Raw genomic sequence first — 20,417 nt, 5'->3', positions numbered from 1 at the left:
TTCAGGAAAGCCCAGGAACCGTAAGTTATTTCTTCGTGATCTTTCTTCAGCATTTTCCGCACATTCATCAAAGTGCACCACACGTTTCTGGAGGCCATGAACGTATCACGTAAAGTGCTGACCTCGGATTGCAAGCTATTCATCGTTTGCTCAGTGGTTGTGACTCTGAGACCTTATGCAAGACGCAGTGGAGCAAATTCACATCAATAGCTATAGAGTCAATTTTATGGATCATTTCATCTCGAGTAGTGTGTATTGCCACCAATCCCTCTGCTACTGAGGAGGTCTGTTCCATCTACTAGTGTTGCTCATCAGCATGCTCACCTCTGCCCTTCTCCGCCATATCCTGGTGCATAGGCATGAGCTGTGCATAGTTAAGTATTTCGTTGGATTGGGCTGAGTGATTACCTTTATCTTTCACCATAATGCTTGACTGCATTTACTCCACTGGCCCCAGTGAATATTCAACGCTGCTTAACACCTCCAGCCAGACCCACCACTGTGTGTATTCAGATTCGCAATGTATTGTGGTCAGGGCCTGATCCCGGATTGCGTCCGGCCTGCCTTCTGTATCCCTGGGTGTTGGTCTCCTCCAGAACAGAAAATGGGCATAGTCTATCACCTTGACCTCTTTCTAGGGTTGGAGCCGGTGTTTCCTGCCTACTCCAGCCACGATATATATGCCAGCCATTCAATTATATAGGGTACCTATGTCCCTGGTTTAAACCTTCCCATAAATATGCCGCCTTTCAGTTCATCACAAAAGCAGTCCACTCCACTACAATCTGTGTCGTTGGAGATGCACAGAGCTCAGCTGTCCATTCACCGCTGGTCAGAATAAACTTCCAGACCACCCACTGGTCTTCCAACTATGCTATACTGCCCCACACTGCCGCCTCTCGCCCGCCGCCGTGCTGTCTGCAGAGTTTCAATTTTGGGTGCTCAGTCCGTGCCACAGCGCTTCCAATATGCTCCGTTGCTGCCCCAGGGCCGCGCTACACCCCAGGCCGATGCGCACTCCGCCTCCTCGGCCACTCATCGTGGTTCGTTGACTAAACTTCGAGCCTGAGAGACTCTCTTGGGCAAATGCGGGGGGCTCTGTCAACAAGCGGCCATCCCAGTCTGTCGTATAAGTGCAATCAACAGGAGCTTCAGTAGAAGATGTCTGTCCAGCCATGATGTTAGGCCACGCCCCGCTATTGGTGATGGATGAGGCAGAACAGCTGATGAAGCCAGGGGCAGAACTCCCCTGTCATCCTATTTAGGCCTTCATAGCAATAACTCAATGCCGCAGATGCTGATAGCCCCCAACTGACCCGCCTGCAGACATTGACCCATTCCTTCCTTCCTCCCAGCAGCAATGCTTGATTTCGACAAGGCTCAAAACAAAGAACACAGGACCCAGTAACAGTTGTAAAGTCTTCCTAGCAGGTCAACATGGCACCTCGCTTTGGCCACAGCAGAAGTAAACAGGAAATCAAATGGAGGAGGTCCATATCACAGTGGTTAGCAAAATATGCATTCTTCACCTTTGTTGATGAAATGCATGTAAATTGTGTTTTCTTTCGTACACAAAGAAGAGAGGAGTTGGCCTAACTGTTAGGGCGCTCGACCTCGGACCTGGGGAAACCGGGTTCGAGTCTTGGTAATGACGCCAAACATCCTGTGATTCTGGGCAAATCACTTAATCTCCCCGTACCTAACAAAAAATGAATGTGTGTCCTCATGTAACGTAACTGGAGCTATGTAAAGCGCTCTGATACCTGATTGGATTCGGGTCAAGTTCGCGCTATATAAAACTCTGCTGTATGATTGTGGGAGGCTTTGATTAGACAAAAGGACAGCGCACGATGGAGGACCCCAAACAGAAGGTGGTCCGGGAATCGCATGCTTACTTACCTGGTGTTCCTGATTCTCCCCTTACAGACTCCTATACAAAAATGTGGAGGGCAAAGCGAAAGCATTTATGATTGTGAAATCGACTGGAAATTAAAACATCATTTTATTTCTTTTAAACCTAAAAAAAATATGGTCTTTACACCATTGAAGGTGAGCAAGCCTGTAGCTGGGTTTACCAAGTTTGTAGCTTGTAACCATCTTCAGCAAGCGGTTGACCGTGACCCTATAGATTAAACATTGAGTATTAACTCATCATTGTGTACCGTGGCTTAGACACATTTTTGGTACCCAGCATCACTATGAGCCATGTGAGTTGAAAACGTGTAATTGAAAGTGTCGTTGTGCCTCACTGTGATCCGTGAAGGTGGCAGACGGTATTAAGCCCTTGCGTTCTCAGTACTAGAATAAAAGTATAGCTTTCGGGTGCATGTATGTTAGTTCTTTTAGGTAATATTCGGAAAGACTCATTATCCACAGACTAAGTGCATGTATAAGAACTGCAGCCTTTCCCTTCCCAGAAGGTCATTGTAACCTGCTCATGAAAAGAGGCGATTTAGCACGGAGTGTTCCTCTGCCGATTACCAGAAAGCCCTGGGCTTCAGGTCGGAGCTGAAGAACCGCAGACCATCAAGGAAAAGCAGGATCTGCCCCCGAAGTGTATTTATCTTGACATTGGGAACAATTACATAGGGCTGTCGGTTTCATCTTCTTCCTCGACGCTTTTTATGAAGCGCAATCTCTCGCGAGACCATGATTTAACAGGACACGGAGCCCTCCGCGTGCACGGGCTCGCTTCTCTTTCCTTTTCTCACAGCCTCTGTGGTAGTAAATCAAGGCCTCCTGATGGTAATGGCGATGTTCCCGTCCCTTTTAGTGCTAAGGGCACAAAAGATGCAACTAGAAGTTTGGCATCTGTTCAAACCACGTTGAGGAAGGCAACTTCCTTGGACTGCGGTACAAGGGAAACAATAATGGTGCCGTCGGTTTCTCCTGTCTGCAGTTCCGATCTGTGCGATGTTCAAGCGACATCCACAATAAAACTAATTGAACTGTTCAGGTTTTTGCAGTTCATCACTTCTCATGTGTCTTTATCCTGCTTCTTATCTGTTTGATCAAAAGACACACCATTGATGAACGGAATGCAGAACAAATCAAAACATTCACCCCTAGTTAAGCGATCTGGGTTAAATCCATTATTCTTTTGCTCACCATGTCACCCCAATATAGACCTGGCCATATGCAAATCAGTCTTGACCCTGTGCCTCATGGGAACAGTCCAGCCCGAACTGCCAAGCCAGGTCCTCCCTGGACCAGAAACCAGCATCCGAGGACCGGTTTTAGAGTTTCACCCCTCTTCATCCATGATAGCTTAAATTCAGTGGCACAGTGAGCCCAGGACCCACGTCTGGGCATACCCAGCGCACTTACGGTGAGAAAGCAAAAGACACACAATTGATGGACGGAATGCAGAACAAATCAAAACATTCACCCCCCGTGAAGAGATCTGGGTTAAATCCATCATTATTTTGCTCACTATGCCACCCCAGTTTAGACCCCGCCATATGCAAATCAGTCTTGACCCTGTGCCTCATGTGAACAGTCCAGCCTTAACTGCCAAGCCAGGTCCTCCATGGACCAGAAACAAGCATCCTAGGACCCGTTTTGGGGTTTCACCCCTCATCAGCCCGGATAGCTTGAATCCAGTGGCGCAGTGAGCCCGGGACCCACGTCTGGGCATACCATGCCAACTTAGGATGAACAAAGCAAACACAAGGAGATGATGGATGGAGCGCTGAAACCTTTCAGACACTCACTCCCAGATCTGGGTTGAAGCTCTCATCGTTCTTTAGCTCATTAAGGCGCAGATCTCTGTACTGGGGCGAATGTATGACATTGTTTAGCATTCTGTCCATCGATTGTTCATTTTGTATTTGTCACCCTGAGTGGGACGGGTATGCCCAGACATGGGTCCCGTGCTCTCCATGCCACTGGAGTCAAGCGAGCCTGGCTGAGGGGTGAAACCTCAAAACCGGTCCTAGGATGCTTGTTTCCAGTCCAGGGAGGACCTGGCCTGTCAGTTCGGGCTGGACTGTTCCCATTGGGCACATGGTCAAGACTGATTGCATATGGCTGGTTTCAAATTGGAATGGCATGGGGAGCAAAAAAACGATGGATTTAGGCCCAGATCTCTGTACTGGAGTGAATGTATGACATTGTTCTGCATTCTGTCCATCTATTGTGCTTTTTGCTCTTATCTGTTTGATGGTCTATTGACCTGTCCAACTGTCTAGTGGTATATTTTCTGTCTCTCTATCCATCATTCTGTGCATTTTTTGATAGCTCTGCCATCTGTTTATCGGCCTATCTGTGAGTATGTCTGTCCATCAACCTGTCCAACCATCTTTTATCAGTCCCTTAGTTAGCTGTCTTTTTTCAATCAATGTGTCCATCAATTGGTCTGTATTCTGCCTCTGGTCTGTGGATCAAGTCATTGCTTGGTCACTATGTCGTTCTGCTCTTTTTTCTGTGTGTTTATCCATTTGTCCACTTGTCTGACTATTCATCTGTATAACAGATAATTGCTTGAAAAGTAAAATGTACATACAATAAAGACAATGTACTATGTAGACTCATTCAGTTTTGTGTTTGTTTCTATTTTGTGTAGACTTTGATAGCTTAAAAAGACAGACTATAACATTCAGAATAAATTAATATGGGCTCAATGTACATCATACTTTCTAAGAATTCTCTCTCTACTAAATGATATGTCACGTATGACTTCAATAATAGTTTCTACACTGTTCGACTTTGGTGTCCGAGGCAAAAAGAAAAGCATCAAGTGCATTGTAAGGCTATCTGTTCCACCATTCATTGCTACGTAAACAGCCCTCTGCAAGCGAACCACCCAAGAGAAGATGTTTTCGGGCTATCTTAAGTTAATGCAAGAGATGACATTGTCTCAGACTTCAACTTTTTCAAGAGTTGGCCTGTCTTTTCCACTTCAGAGAAGGCAGCAACCTTTCAATTATAATTTACTTGCTTCTTGGACTGTGCCCCGAGCTCCAGGACAGACCTCTTCGGCCCTGAAGCTCAATGTGGTTTCAGAGCCCACATCAAGGAAGAGTAAAAATCTTCTGCCCCAAAAGTAATCCTCATTGTTTATCGTTGCCATGTTGATTTTGATCTCCGAGGCTCATAATCTGTCCTGTTCCACTTTCCTGCTCCTTCCCAAGAGCTTTTTCTTTTTCTTTTCTTTTACTGTTTACGTTTTATGCCCGTCTGCCATAATTATGTAGTTAAATTAACTATTAAAAGATTTTGTGGAGCATCTATAGCAGGCCCATACCAAATTCTGTAGATGATCCACTTTTTCCACATAGTGCACTGAAGATGTGGCACAAAACTGGCGATCTCTAAACACATTTGCTCATCAGACTGAGGTCAGCTTTTCGTTTAAATCACTAGTGGCCCCACCACATCTTTGTTTTCCTATCAGTCTCTGTCGCTGAGACATTGCAGCTACACCTACTAATCGTTCATGCATTTTTTCTTGTTTGAGTCCCGCCCTATCGGTCAGTTTTTGAGAGCTAGTTCTCGGTTCTGAGTTCGATGTGAAAGTTCCCACCTTGTTCAAATCAAGTTTGTTCCCCCTTTGATTCAATAGTTTCAGGAGTTATTTACTTTGCTGGTTATATGGGAATAGCACAATCATTCTCTTGCCTGACACTGGGATCAACCTTCTAGATTCAACTGAATTCCCATATCTTAGATGTACATCTCTACGTCTTTCACCATGGAAAGGAGAAGGGTGGTTGCTCATCAGTGCTGATCCTCTGCTAGCACAGCTCCTTCTTCCACTGATGGCTCCCTCAAGCAAAGAGACAATACAGCATGCCGTCAGCACTTTAGCGGTATTTTCTTTTCTGCTTCTTCTTTCCCATTATTTCTTATAGTTCCAGTTCAGCTGCAAATATTTGACTATGTCAGGACAAGAGTTCTAGGTTTCCTCTTGCTCATGCTTTTTGGATGGGGCGATTGAGTGAACGCATCTTGTTGAGGAACTTAAAATCAGGACAAGATGAGAATGTTCAAAGGATATTTCAGCAAACAGGCAATCGCGTTCACTAGCACACTACAGGTTGTAATCTTCAAAATGTGTAGTTCTTATTCTACAGAATCCATACCCTCATTGTTTGACTTTAAGTTTGGTTCCAGGAAGGAAACAGTACATATACAGATGCTGGTGAATATTTTCTATTACCACCCCTTTTTTTCTACTCCCAGTAGAAGAACTGTGGTAATAGTAGCCCGATCTACACACTAAAAGGCATCTTCTGGACTATGCGTGTGGGCACACCCAGAATAATTACTGATGTCTTTATAGATACAAAAACACGACTGAGATACAAGCTCCTGCTTGTGTGAAGCTAACAGAGCACACGCAGACCGCATACATGCACCTCATTAGTCCAGAGCAGGCCAGTCCCCATACATGCCCAAGGATGTTGAATGTGCAGGAGCACAGTGCCACACTGCTCCTTTGAATGCATGGTGGACTTAGAACAGACATCTGCCCAGGAGAAGCCAAAGCATTAAAAGCCTCATGGACATGAACGGCCAACTTGACCCTCGGATAGTTCCCTCTACTTGGTATGCTCACTACTAAGCTTTTACTATACTAGCCCATGAGAGGAGGCACTGCCCAGTGGCAGAGTCACCCTTCATGAAATTTAAAATCTTAGACCACCTTAGAAATGATCTCCATGAGCAGCTCTTAAATCCAGACAATCCAGAGAGCAAGATCTCTCATTCAAAGGGCAGCTACCTTCTATGACTGAAACAGCAGCATAACCAAATATGTCTACAGTTAACACCTCCCACGATCCCCTGGTAGACTAGTGTAGTAAAAAACCACCAAGACAGCGTACGCTGGCAGCAGAAGGCTTTAACGTCTACCACCCACCTCCACATATGATACTCTAAGCCGTGGTTCGACCCCAGCTTCTTTTGAAAAACATTGAAGTTTGTAACATTGCTATATAAAAAAAATCGAATAGAGACTGTGTTACTGTATTGCTAGGGAATTGTGTTACAAGACAGTTTGCATTGCCCCCTTGCCAGGCTCAGTACGGTTGGTGTGAAAGGTCTGCATAATACATCTTCATGCATCTGGTTATAGGGGCGCTGAGAGATGAGGAAGCATGCAACAGGCAGGGATTAAGGACGGTCTGCAGACTGTTCAATCGTTGTTGCTCAACTGCAGATGCAGTGATTTCTTCTGGTCAACCAGCAGGAGTTTGGATTACAGCACCATCACAGATGGTCGTTGATCGGGATCATGGAGTGGACGTACTTTCTACTGCTTCCTGGATTGGTCTAGTGGTCAATTGGCTTCTTAGCAAGTGGATAATATGTCTAATTTTCCTGCCTCTTGTAAAGCTAGTAGGATACCTGGCAACACCTAGTAAATGGACACACCAGTTGTAAGTGAAAAATTAGGAATAAAAATTGTCTTCCCAGCTCAAAGGAGCAAAATCCAATGGAATGTGACGCTGGTTGTTTTATTTAAAACATTGATGTATGTGGCGTGTAAAGGGACTAACATGCTACAAAATGGCTTCTTTCAGAACCGGCACGAGATGCTTGCTGTGGAGCCGATTAACGAACTTCTAAGGGACAAGTGGAGGAAGTTTGGTGCAGTTTCTTTCTACATAAGTGTTGTTTCATATCTCATTGCCATGATCATTTTCACGTTGACTGCATTCTACAGACCACTGGATGGCATCGTAAGTAACAACGGATTTACCTATTGTGAAATGTTTATCACGATCTGCGTACTAGGTTAAAAGACATTTATATTTAAAGCAACCATCTAAACATTTCAGGCAACATCGAGCTATCTTTAAAAGAATAGCATGCGCTCTTAAGGAACTGGTGTACTTAATTTGGAAATTCGCAGTTTTGTTAGAAGAAAATTGGGTGAGGATCCAGATTACGTGATGGTCATCAAATAAATCAACTTGTAGCATAAAATAATGTAAATGCAATTTAACAAGTGTCATATTATGCCAATAATTTTTGTCAGCATGATGTCTAAAAATAATTCAGGCAGTATTCTGCAAAATATGGCTATTCTCTAATAGTGTTTAACAATGCAAACCCTTATTAAAAAAACAATGGTATTTACTACTGCTTTTTTTTTATTTTTTTTTAAACAATTTTTATTGTTTTCTTTCAACACAGTACAATACATCAACTGTTGATCACTTATTAGTTTTCCAGCATATAAAAAGATCTCAAGTGGCTCAACCCCCCACCTCCCAACAACACCCCCACGCATACTACTGCTTCTTTTAAGGCTGATGTTCTTGCTTCTGATAATCATAGAGTGTGATGATTGACCTCTAATCAATTTATTCAAAGACAAGGGAACCCATTAGGGAAAACAAGGACCTTGGGTAGTGATTTTTTTACAAAAACAATGGTCCTTGATAAGGCTCAGTATTAATAGAAATGAATATAGAATGCAATCTCTTCTATATAGTCACTGTCCATCCAGACAGTGAGATTTAATCAATCTATACGTTCAAAAATTCTCAGCGACAAATGAATAAAGTGGGACACAGTCCTATATCCTACATGGAACATTAGACATAAAAGAACAGATAATCAGGCAAAACAACAAGGCTTGTTGGTAAATATTCGTGGTTAAACAAGCGTAATGAGCAACCAAAAACCGTTACAAATTAGATATGGATACCTTAGTGCGCGCCGAACGAACAGACGGACATTGCTCTGCCCCGGACCCCCGAGCTCGTAGCACCACACGGATTCTACTGCTTGTAGCCGGATTTCCCTCATGTCTGCCTCCAGTAAACTGCCGGTACAGACTCCTTGCTAAGTTTTAACTAGCAACGCCGAATAATTCATTTATTCAAGCCCCACCACCTTCCCCACGGATATCTCCGGGCATCCTGCGCTGTAACAAACAACGACCATTGCCTCATCGAGTTGTATGTCTTTCAGGCAATTATTTCAGTTTGTCCTGATGATGATCCCATTATTTGTCTAGAAGTGATCGAAACATCGTTGACTTTTTAAACCGTGTATACAAACGTATTCATATCTAATTTGTAATGGTTTTTGGTTGTTCATTACGCTTGTTTAACCACAAATATTTACAAACAAGCCTTGTTGTTTTGCCTGATTGTCTGTTCTTTTATGTCTAATGTTCCATGTAGGATACAGGACTGTGTCCCACTTTATTCATTTGTCGCTGAGAATTTTTGAACGTATATATTGATTAAATCTCACTGTCTGGATGGACAGTGACTATATAGAAGAGATTGCATTCTATATTCATTTCTATTAATACTGAGCCTTATCAAGGACCATTGTTTTTGTTAAAAAAAAGATTGACCTCTAATCAGCATTCTGGTGGGGGAAAGGCTGACGGAGTATTTTAGTGGGAATTGGGGTTCCTCGACTAGTGAAGTCAGTGAGTGGGAAGTGGTGAAAACGGAGATGTGGGGGGAGTGCATTAGTAAAGTCTACGGTATTACGCAACAGTTGACTAGAGAGGTGGAGGCAATGAAAGGGAAGTTGGCAGAGCTGTGCGACACTGAATCCCACGGTGGGAGTGGAATTGATTAACAGTATGCATACACTGGGGGAAACATGGGACTGGCTGGACCAATTCACATACAGAATTCCGTTAGAGACTGCATAGAGAGGGAGACAGGCCAAATATGCTCCTGGTGTGGCTGTTAAAGTGAGAAGATAATAGACTCCCCATGATGGCTCTGAGGAGGCTTGATGGTACTTTGGCATCGACGCAGGTGGGGGTTAATGGGGCGCTTAGGACTCACCTGGAGGGGATGTATATGGAGGGACACCATGTGGAGTAGCTGTGGTGACTGCCGGGCACAGGTGGATCTTAAGGTGGTCTCCCAAAATCACAGCGAGGGGCTAGAGGTGGAGTTGATGTTGGTGGAATTGTGAGGGACATTGGGAAAGATGGCTGGGAGAAGTCTCCGGGTGGAGACAACTTCCTGGTGGAATTTTATCAGACTTTTACAACGCCTTTGACGGAACTCTTGTTGGAAGTTTATAGGGAGGCATTTAGGTATGGGCAGGGCCGGATTTGCCGTAGTGGGCACCCGGCATTTCCCCGGTGGGACGCTAGGGTGGGGGCCTGTTTTGTGCCCCTAGGGGACCTTTTTTTTTTTTACCGGGGTTCGGCAATATCGCCCCCCCCTGTTACAAAATTGTCTGAAACCAGCCCCCCGCAAACTGCTCGGCTGCACCACCCCTCTCTCCAGGGGAGCCGGCCGAGCAGTTTGCCAGGGCCAGTTTCGGTTCCCAGTCTGGCCCTGGGAAGCTGTTTGTGTGGTACCCAAACTGGGTGGGGATGTTATGGATCCAGCGGCTTATAGGCCCCTGACCATGTTGAACGTAGACACGAAGGTGCTATGTAAAATACTTGCAAAGTGTCTTAGAGCGGTGGTGGGGATACCTCGTGTAAGAGGACCAATGTGGCTTCATTCCGGGATGGAGTACGGCCAGGAACTTGCGTAGGCTGGCTCATGTGTTGCATTTGGTTGAGGGTAGCAATGAGGAATCAATGGACAGTATGAAAGCATTTGATACGCTTGACTGGGAATATCTGCTGTAGGGGTTTGGGACGCATGGGATTTGGTCTGGGTTTCTGGGTGAAGCTCCTCAATTGTGTGCCTCAGACCCGGGTCCGTAGCAGCAGGTTGGTGTCAGAAGACTGGGCGGTAGAGAGGGGTACACAACATGGGTGTCCCTTTACCCCACTGCTGTTTGCATTGGTTATGGAACTGTTGGTAGTGAGGCTGTGCAGTGACCTGCAGGATTATGGAATAAAGATAGGGGACGGTATGCATTTGATATCATTATATAAGGACGATGTATTTTATTTGTGGAGGCCAAGGGATTTAGTGCATCTGTTGATAAACAACCTAGATGAATTTGGATCTGTGGCTGGGCTCAAGATTAATAGGAATGAGACACTGCCATTCCCTCTGGGGGTGTTACAAAATAGTATGGGATCTGAATTGGCTTAGATGGGAGACTGAGGCCTTCTGATACTGAGGATTATGATTGGGTATGGTGTGGAGGGACAGAGGCGACACAACATGGACAATAAGCTGGGGGGATTGACAAAGTCAACTGCTTTTTGGAATGCATTGCCATTATCACTGGCAGGTTGAATTGCTGTAGCTGTATTATGTACTGAAGTCACTTCTTACAATTGCCCATTGTACGTTCAAGGCACTAGATAGCTTGTTGATTTACTAGTGTGGGTGGGAAAGAGCAGCAGGGTGGCACTGGCAGCACTTAAACTGGACCAGGAAGAGTGAGGCATGAGCGTCCCTGACGTCGAGTTGTATTATGCTTCCTAGCTGCAGCACGCAGCGCAGTGGTTGACGGAGGAGGGCAATTGGGAGAAACGGCTGCTGAGGGGAACGTGTGGAAATGTGTCCCTGCTGGAGTTGTTGATGATAGGGGTGAGAATGCCACAACACTTTCCACACTTGGTGTGGTGAACTGCGGCGATCTGGGAGAGTGTGATTGGCAGAGTCCTGAAGAGGCCGCCATTTGCAGTAGATTTAAGTAGTTGGTCATTGTTGCCATTTAAAGGTATTAGCGAGAGTATGTCCATAGCTCGCTGTTGAAAAGGGGGCTGTGAGATGCTGGGGGACTTCTATCCAGAAGAGCGGTTTGTTATGTTTGAGTATGCACAAGTTGAGTTTGCGGTAGTGGCGTGTCACTTTTTACAATATGCTAAAATTGCCAGTACGTTCAGGGAGATGTGGCGGAGGTTTCTGGAAGCCCCCAGCCGATCAGAACCGCTGCAACTGTTGCTGACAGTGGGAGATGGAGGGCGGGTGGTGACTGTTTTATGGCATGCTTAGAAGCAACAGGGCCAAGGGGATTTGCAAAGCTAGGCAAGTTTATGTGGATATTTTGGAGGAACCTGTCACGGACAAAGCGTGGGCTGAGACATTTTTCGCTTGTGTGTTGGGTGTCCTGTAATCCCCAGTTCAAATTGATCCATTTTAACCAAGTACCCGTACCTATTTGACACCAATTAAGCGGAGTAGAATGTATGCTAATAGATCAGCGGACTATTCCGATGTGCGGCGGTGGGTGCCGCATTTTGGCACTTGGCCTGGATGTGTCCCATCGTGAGCACATACTGGGCGCCGGTGACGGCGAGACTGAGCAAGGTGACTAGCATCGGGTTGGGGGGAGGCCCCTGGACAGTGTCTTCTAGGTATGGTTCTGGTACCCCATGTGGGGTGGTGGAGGGTGGCGATGAGATGGAGGTTTCTACAGTTAGCACTGGGCATTGATGAGTAGCAATGTGAAGGTAGGGCAGCGCGTTCCATCGGTGTCCCTGTGGGGTAAGGATATAGTAGAATGGACCCTAGCAGAGGAGACGCATATTTGATTGTCGATGGATGACAGAGTGAAAGAATTTGGAGATCTGGGCCGCGCTACTGGAAGCAGAGGAGGTGGCACTGGGACTGACGGTGACTGGAAAGGTGAGGGAGGTGAACATGCAGAACGCACATGGGGAGTGGGTGGAGAGGAGTGAGGACACACAGGGGTCAGTTGCGCCGAATGGGTGAAGAGGTTAGTGATGATGGGAGAGGAGATTCTGAGGAGGTCCCTTGTGATCCCAGACATTGTGGCCAGGGTTTACATGTATGTAGTCATTGTTCTGAGAGGGGGAGGTGGCTCTCCAGTCAAGCTGGAAGTGTTGACACTGTGATCCGTTATGATTGTATTTTTGTCTATTGTGATGCAACAGTCTTCTTTTTTGTATCAGTGAAAACTATAAGAACACAGTTAAAAAAATTTGCATTATGTTACTGACAACACACACGCAACACAGGGGGGCGAGAGGTACCACCCTTTCCTAAATACTACCTTCTGTAACACTGCAACACACCAAGGAAAGGAAGGGGTAAATCATGACCTATTGTCTCAAAGGGAGTTGCTCAGCATTCTGTAGTGGGAAATCCCTTTGTATTTAAATAATGCCCTCACACACTAGATAGTGTCATGCTTCATCAAAGGGCACACATCATCATCCTGACGCAAACCAACAGCCAGAATGAAGCAAAAAAAAAACATTTTTTTAATGTTATTATCAAAAAGTTGAGGAACTAGAATCAATCCCTCTGTCCCACCTGGGTTCAGGATCCTCTAAACACTTCCCCTGGAAGGATTAAAAATGGCAATAGGCGGGATATTCCTGGACCCTTCGTATCCGTGCCACGTAATATATTTATTGTGTTAATCTATATACAAGTTTCGACCTTCTGTATGCCCCGGAGGGTGTAAAGCCTTCCTCAGGATTAGGATAACTCTTACATAGGCATATTCTGCACTCCCCTACATTCAGTACCTTATGTCTTCAGGTATAAGTGTAGTAAATTGTAATCGCTCTTTCTCGTTCCCACTGCAACTTTTCTCAGGAATATCCTACAAATATAGTACTTTCGAGTCACTCTTCAACCCAAGTGGGTTTAGGAGTGACTTGAGAGTGCTATATTTGTTGAGAGGGGGAAGAAGACCACATAAATTGTTTTTAATGAGGGAGCTGCAGGTGATGCAGCGTGGAATGCAAAATCCCTCGCTTCATCACAGATCACACACAATACTACATACGCTGGTGGGGCCCATAACACCAACATACACCCATCTAATAACCTGTTTCAAAGAGGTGATTGTTCCACTCGCTGTAATGGAAGAGAGTACTCACATAACCCAATTCATAAAGATCTAAACTTCACCTTTAGTACTCCTCCCATGAATAGGCCATGGATCTACTAGCTGCAGGTTGAAGTGATAACGAAATCCATAACATCATTTATATAAATACATTTTCTCAAATAATAACGACCCAACACAGTTCTTGTAATGAATATTGAATTTTTATCTAAATAATTGAAATTCGATTCTCTAGGTTTTAATCAAGCAAAATAGATCATCATAGTTACCTATTCTGGCTAAAAGTCGCCCTCTAAGTCAAAATCTTGGTCATCAGTTCATACTGTCAGAGTCTTTGGAAACAGCTGTCCTGCAGTGTCATCGTCAGCATAACGTCAGGAAATCGCAAATCTTCTGAAGGGTCTCGACTGAAATCTCTCAGAATAATAATAATCTAACCTCTCTAGTCTACCATTTTTATAGCAAATTTACATTCCAAAGTGTAACGATTGATATTTTGGACAAGTTTGATTGGTCCGTCGGGGAAAGTTCGACTTCTTTCCCATACATATAATGTGTCTTTAGATATAGTTCCAATCCACACAATAGTATCTTTTCATTGTTTCTTTCAGAGCAGCTGGCCGAAAGCCCGGGAAATAGCCTTGGTTGTCACAGTTGAGTCGGGGTCGTGTAAAGGCCGCGGCTGCTGATGGCGACGCATGCGCACTTCACCCAGAGATGCTCATAATGGAGTTGTTCTCGTCTAACAGGGACGTCGGCCATTTTGTGGCCACCAAATGGTCAACTTAAGCAAAGAAACACAAAAATGTAATTAATACATAGAAATGACTAATAATCTGTTATCCCCTTATTAATACCCATATGTGTATGTATTTATCTAGCAGGAGCAACACTTAATACGGGTTATATTCACATTAATAAAGCACAAATCACAAATACATCACAAAAGCAACATATAATCATGCAGTTTCTGAATATATTTTATTAATATGCATACAAATTCAGTTTACGTCATTAGTTAGGCCATGCCACTGCAATTCCCACGTATATTTCTCATATTAGTAATGTTGATCAATTCACACAGCAAACCATTAGTATAATTACTATTAATTAATTAATCTTATTAATCTAAACATGCAAAATGGAGAGGGTATACGATTTTATGGTTTATATGTTTTTATTGAAAATCAGCCCAAAGAACATGCGTCGAAACCCAAGTACACATTCCTATGATATAACTACCATCTGGGTCATTGTCGTTCTTCTTTTAAACCGAAGTGTGCTTAGCTGAATAATCATTTAATCAAACACAACTTTCAAATATAAACCCTCCTCCCCCAATAAAAGGCCCCTCCAAACAAAACAACCCCCCTCCAATCTCCCAAACCCCATCCTCCCCCCTCCCTGGCTCCACGTCTTTCCCAAGGTCCCACCATTAATGCCCGTCTCCCACTGGAGTCTCCGCAATACGTAACAGTCTTAGATATCGGGGACAAGTGACTTCCCTAAACTCTGAGGCTAAGAGTGATAAAAAGGGCTTCCATAACTCCCCACATCTGTCCCCTTCCCCCGCCATGGTTAGCGCTAGCTTTTCCATCCTAAGACATACCACAACCGATGGAGCCATCCCGTGAAGGTCGGTAGCTGGGGTGTACGCCAGTGCGCAAGTATATTTTGTATAGCAGACCCCAGCGCGATGTTTATCAGCCTGCCTCTGCGTGAGCGCAATGGGTATGTCAGAGGGTTGGGCAGACCTAAAATTACATAAGCAGGGAAACGTGGTATCTCCGTCTCGAAGTGATTATCCACTTCATCCAATACCCGCTTCCAGTAAGATTGGAGATGTGTGCAGTCCCACAATATGTGCGTTAGACTACCCAATTGACCACCACCCCTCCAGCATGTCGCCTCCCGAGAGTGGTCCATCGCATGTAAGCGCTCCGGGGTGTAATACCAGTATGTCACAATCTTCGTGAGAGTCTCTGTGAGCCCCATGTGGTATGCCGAGTGCCGTGCCCTGTAATAGATGCCCTCCCATTCTTTATGACTCAGTGTTCTTCCCAGTTCTCGTTCCCATCGGTTCCTGCTAGAATTATATGTGTGTTTGTGTTTGACCTGCAACTGTTTATAGAGATCGGAAACGAGGTGTTTGTCTGATGTGCGTGTAATAAGCCATCGCTCGTAGGGGAAGAGGCGCCAGTCTGCCCCGGAGCAAACCTGTGGCTGGAGAGCCCAATGTCTCACTTGCATATACCGCAACCTCTCTGTCACCGGTAGCCCGTAATCTCTCTGCATCTGTACGAACGAGTGTACTCCCCCCTCTCCATAAACATGACACAGGGACCGGCAACCCGCTGCCTTCCAGCTCGCAAAGGCGGCATCCTCTAATCCTGGGGTGAAGTCGGGGTTGCCCATCAGCGGGGTAAGCGGGGACGGGAACGATGTGAGTTCATGTGTGAGATTAGTGGTGTCCCAAACCTCCAGAGGGACCCGCGTAATGTAGGAGGCATATAGGTTAGGCGGACGGTGCGCCTTGCGCAAGAAAGGAATATCCTGTAAAGGACGCGCAGCCACCGCCTGATCTTGAAATAGCCAATGTTTCTTGGATTCCCATCTGCTCCACTCCACCAGATATCTCAGTTGGGCTGCTTGAAAGTAGAGCCCCAGATCTGGGATTCCTAGTCCACCCGCTTCCGGAGCTAATACCCCCAGCGCCCGTCGCATTCGCGGTTTCTTCCCGTTCCAGATAAACCGGGCCAGGTCTGACTGCGTCGTTCGAATCCATCCCGCTGGCGGACGGAGAGGTATAGTGCGGAAGAAATAGAGAATCTGTGGAAGAATGGTCATTTTAACCACCGCAATCCTACCCAACCACGAGAGGGGGTAGTGCCGCCATCTGTCAAGTTCCTGGCGAATCCTGTCGCGTAACTGCGCGTAGTTCGTCTGAACCACTTAAGAAAGCGATGGGGCCAATTGGATCCCCAAGTATGGTATCGTGCCCGTTGCCCAACGAATGGGAAGCCGGGATTGCAAATGATCTTGAGTGGACCGTGACAGCGACAGGTCTAGGGCTAAGGATTTCTCTGCATTCACTTTGAACCCGGCAGCTTGCACGAAAACCTCCAGTTCTGCCCAGCACGCTGGGAGGGCGGGTCCCGGATCAGATAAGGATAATAATACATCATCCGCATATAGACTGATTGTATGGACGAAGCCCCCAAACCGGATTCTCGTGATTTCAGGGTTTTGTCGCACCCTCTGAGCCAACGGCTCCATATAAAGGGAAAAGAGGAGGGGGGGACAACGGACATCCCTGCCTTGTGTCTCTCTCAATGTGAAATCGAGAGGATGTGTACCCGTTCACTCTAACAGTAGCTGTGGGGGATCTATAACAGTTGAGGATATGCGTGCGGAATCGGTCGCCTATTCCTGCTTTTTCCAACACTTGCTCTAAAAATGGCCAGTGTACCGGTCGAACGCCTTTTCGGCATCAATGGCTAGCATCATGAACTCCCCTGGGACCCGAGTAGCCCTTTCTATAAGATGCAAAATCCACTTAGTATTATCAGTCGTTTGCCGCTCAGGGATGAAGCCCGCCTGATCCGGGTCTGTGAGTCCTGGCACAAGAGGGCCGAGGCGGGAGGCCAGTATCCCCGTGTATAACTTAAGGTCTATGTTAAGGAGTGATATCGGGCGGTAAGAGCCACACTGCGATCCGTCCTTGCCCGGTTTAGGAATTACTGCTATCGATGCCTCCAAGAGGTCGCCTGGAATAGCTCCCTGAATGGCAAAGGAATTGAACAGCCTGGTGAGGATCGGGGCCAACAGGGAACAAAATTTCTTATAAAAAATAGCGGGAAAACAGTCTGGACCAGGGGCCTTTCCCAGTTTAAGCCGAGAAATGGCAGACACCACTTCCTCCGTTTGAATGCTTCTTTCTAGATATTCGGCCTGTTCAGGTAATAAAGCCGGCAATGTGACAGAATCCAGGAAGGCCACCCCCTCAGAGCGGGCCAGCGGGGCCTCCGCACACAGGGTCGCATAGAAATCGCGGAATGCCTCTGCAATATCTCTATCGTCCGTTACTGTTGTGCGATCTTCCCGAGAGATCAATTTAACTCCCTGTCGTTGACGAACCTCTCTGAGCTTATGAGCCAAAAGGCGCCCACATCTGTCCCCACCCGCATAGTAGGCATGTCGCAGCCTCAGTGCCGCAAACTCCGCCCTGTCTTGGTCGAGCGCTGTCAACTGTTGGCGAGCTGCTTTGAGTTGCCGCCATACTCTCGGGGCGCCCGCCCGCTGGTGTATCCGCTCCAATTCCCTCACCTGTTGTGTAAGCTCTTCCCGTTCGCGTCCGCGCTCCCTATTGTCCGTCGCCGAGATCGAGCTAAGCTCCCCTCTAAGGACCGCCTTCAGCGCTGCCCACTGCGTTGCCAGCGAAGTGTCTGTTGTCATTATGTGTGAGATAATCATGAATCTTGCGCTTGATGTGTTGAACCACCTCTTCTCTCTGCAAGAGAGCATCCCTGAGACGCCACACTCTGGAAGGACGCGGTGTGGGCGGAAGAGTGAAAATAGCGGTCACCGGAGCATGGTCCGATAATGACGCCACCCCCATGTCAGCTGCTGTCGAGAGCGCCCGCAGCGGTGCAGAAACTAAGAGATGATCTAATCTGGCGTAGGTCTTATGCGCATTAGAATAAAAGGAGTAGTCCCTGTCGTGGGGATGCATGGTGCGCCAAAGGTCGCATAGCCCCAAATCTTGCAAACGCGCAAGCCCTCCGCAGAAATGGCCCCGACTTGATGAAAACGCTGACTGGCTCTATCCGGAGCGTTATCGAACACCAAGTTAAGATCCCCCCCGAGAATGACATGGCGGGCTGGTGTAGTCGTGGCCTCTGAGTGCAGAGTGTAAAAATCGCTCGGGTCCCTCATTCGGGGCGTATATGGAGCTAATAGTAAATGGCATCCCCCCAAGGGCAAAGCGATAGGTCAGGAGGCGCCCCCTGATCTCGGCCACCCTATGAAGGACCTTCCCCCGAAACCGTTGTGCCACCAGAATCGCCACCCCAGCTGTCTTAGTAGGCCCGGAAGAAAAGAACTGAGTGGGGAACCTCCGGGACCTAAGGCGATAGCAATCGCGCGCTAATAAGTGGGTTTCCTGCAGGAGGCAAAGGTCTGCTTGGTAATTTTCTAGGTATGATAGGACAGCTTTACGCTTAACTGGGTTATTAAGACCCCGGACATTCAGGGTCAATACTTTAAGTGTAGTGGGTGGCATGATAAATATCACATGAGGACACTGCAGCTGTAAAGCAACAGGCATCGCGGCTCTAGAGTTTCCGATGTGTAAGCGAGTCAGGGACATGGGGGTGCAAGTGGAGGTTCCGGCTTTAAAGGGGAGGCGAACGTGGAGCCCCAGTCCCTCTCCCTCCCCTACCCCAACAAACCCCTTAAAAAAAAAAAATACCCCAACAATGAGAACTAAAAATATATAGTCCGTCACTCGTCTGCGACTGGTAAAGAGTCATTGGGGTGTGTCCACCAACCGTGGAAAGAAGCCTCCCTCCCGCCGAAGGGCTGGATGTAAGAAGAGAAATACCTCAGGTACCGTGCGTGTCCAGTTCAGCCACTCTGAGAACCTGAAAGATCCGTTGACACAGATTCCAACGCCGACAGACGGCCTTTCGTAATCTCCGCAGCTGGTGGTTTCTTGAGACAGCGTCTACACCCCTGTTGACGCCAACGAGGCCCAGCAGTTCCCGCACCGGACGTGGAGGCCCCCTCTCCATCTTCTTCCTCCGGGAGGTCCACACCCAGCAGTTTGCCGGCCTCGGACAGAGAGCGCAATTGGTACAGTTTGTCATCTTTACGAAACACCAAGCGGAAGGGGTGACCCCAGCTGTAAGGAATGTTATTTTGCTGAAGGTGCATCGTGATGGGTCTGAACAGGCGCCTTTTTTGTAGCGTGAGAGCGGACAGGTCTTGGTACAGCACCGGTCTGTGATCACGAAATTGTAAGGGGTGCATACGGCGTGCCTTTTGCATTATCATCTCCTTGGTACGGTAGTCCTGCACGCACACTAAGATGTCCGACGGAGGGGCCGACGGTGCCCTGGGGGGACCCACTCTATGCGCCCGATCTATCCCCAAATTCGTGTCCAGGATGTGGTTGAATAATTCCCTCGCATAGGTGAAAAGATCCTTCAAGTCGTCATCCGTTTTCACGCCCCTGATTCGGATGTTATAACGACGAGAGCGGTTCTCGAGGTCCTCAAGGTGTCCTTGAAGGTCCACCTGTTGATCATGCAGTCTGATGATCTTCTGCTGTAGATTTGTGATTTCCTCGTCCCTTCCATTGCTCTTGCCCTCCAGGTCCGCCACCCTTTCACCAATGCTATCCATATCGCGGCGGACCTCTTTGAGCTCAGACGTGAGCTCTTGTTTGAAAGTTTGGATATCATCCCGTAATGCTGTGAACATTGACTCCAGGAAGGCTTTAGTGATGGGCTCAGAGCCCCCGGCATCCGGCTTCCCCTTTCCGGTCCCCCCGGCATCTGCCGTCGTAGCCATCTGACCACCCGGGGACCTGGAGAACAGATCCTTAATATTTTTGTCCTGCCGTTTCGGTGATGTGGACATAGCGCGACCCGCAAAGCCCCGTGTGTGTCCTGCAGAGATCCTGTCCCCTTCTCACCAGCTCCTCGTCAAGGGGACAAGACCCGGGTATACGATTTTAAAAGAAAACC

At 46.9% G+C, this 20,417-nt stretch overlaps 1 protein-coding gene across 4 annotated transcripts in view; it reads left to right on the top strand.

Moving 5' to 3' along the window:
- Positions 1-20,417, top strand: part of TRPV4 (transient receptor potential cation channel subfamily V member 4) — a 601,330-nt gene that overhangs the window by 475,585 nt on the left and 105,328 nt on the right. For all 4 annotated transcript variants that reach the window (XM_085636146.1, XM_085636144.1, XM_085636145.1 and 1 more), the window contains exon 8: positions 7,527-7,685. In XM_085636146.1, coding sequence (XP_085492272.1) covers positions 7,527-7,685 — 159 coding nt within the window. The remainder of the gene's footprint in view (positions 1-7,526; positions 7,686-20,417) is intronic.

This window comes from Triturus cristatus, chromosome 11 (assembly GCF_964204655.1).
Source record: "Triturus cristatus chromosome 11, aTriCri1.1, whole genome shotgun sequence".
NCBI lineage: Eukaryota > Metazoa > Chordata > Amphibia > Caudata > Salamandridae > Triturus > Triturus cristatus.
The sequence above is the reverse complement of the archived record's forward strand: the minus strand, read 5'-3'. Positions and strand labels throughout refer to the sequence as shown.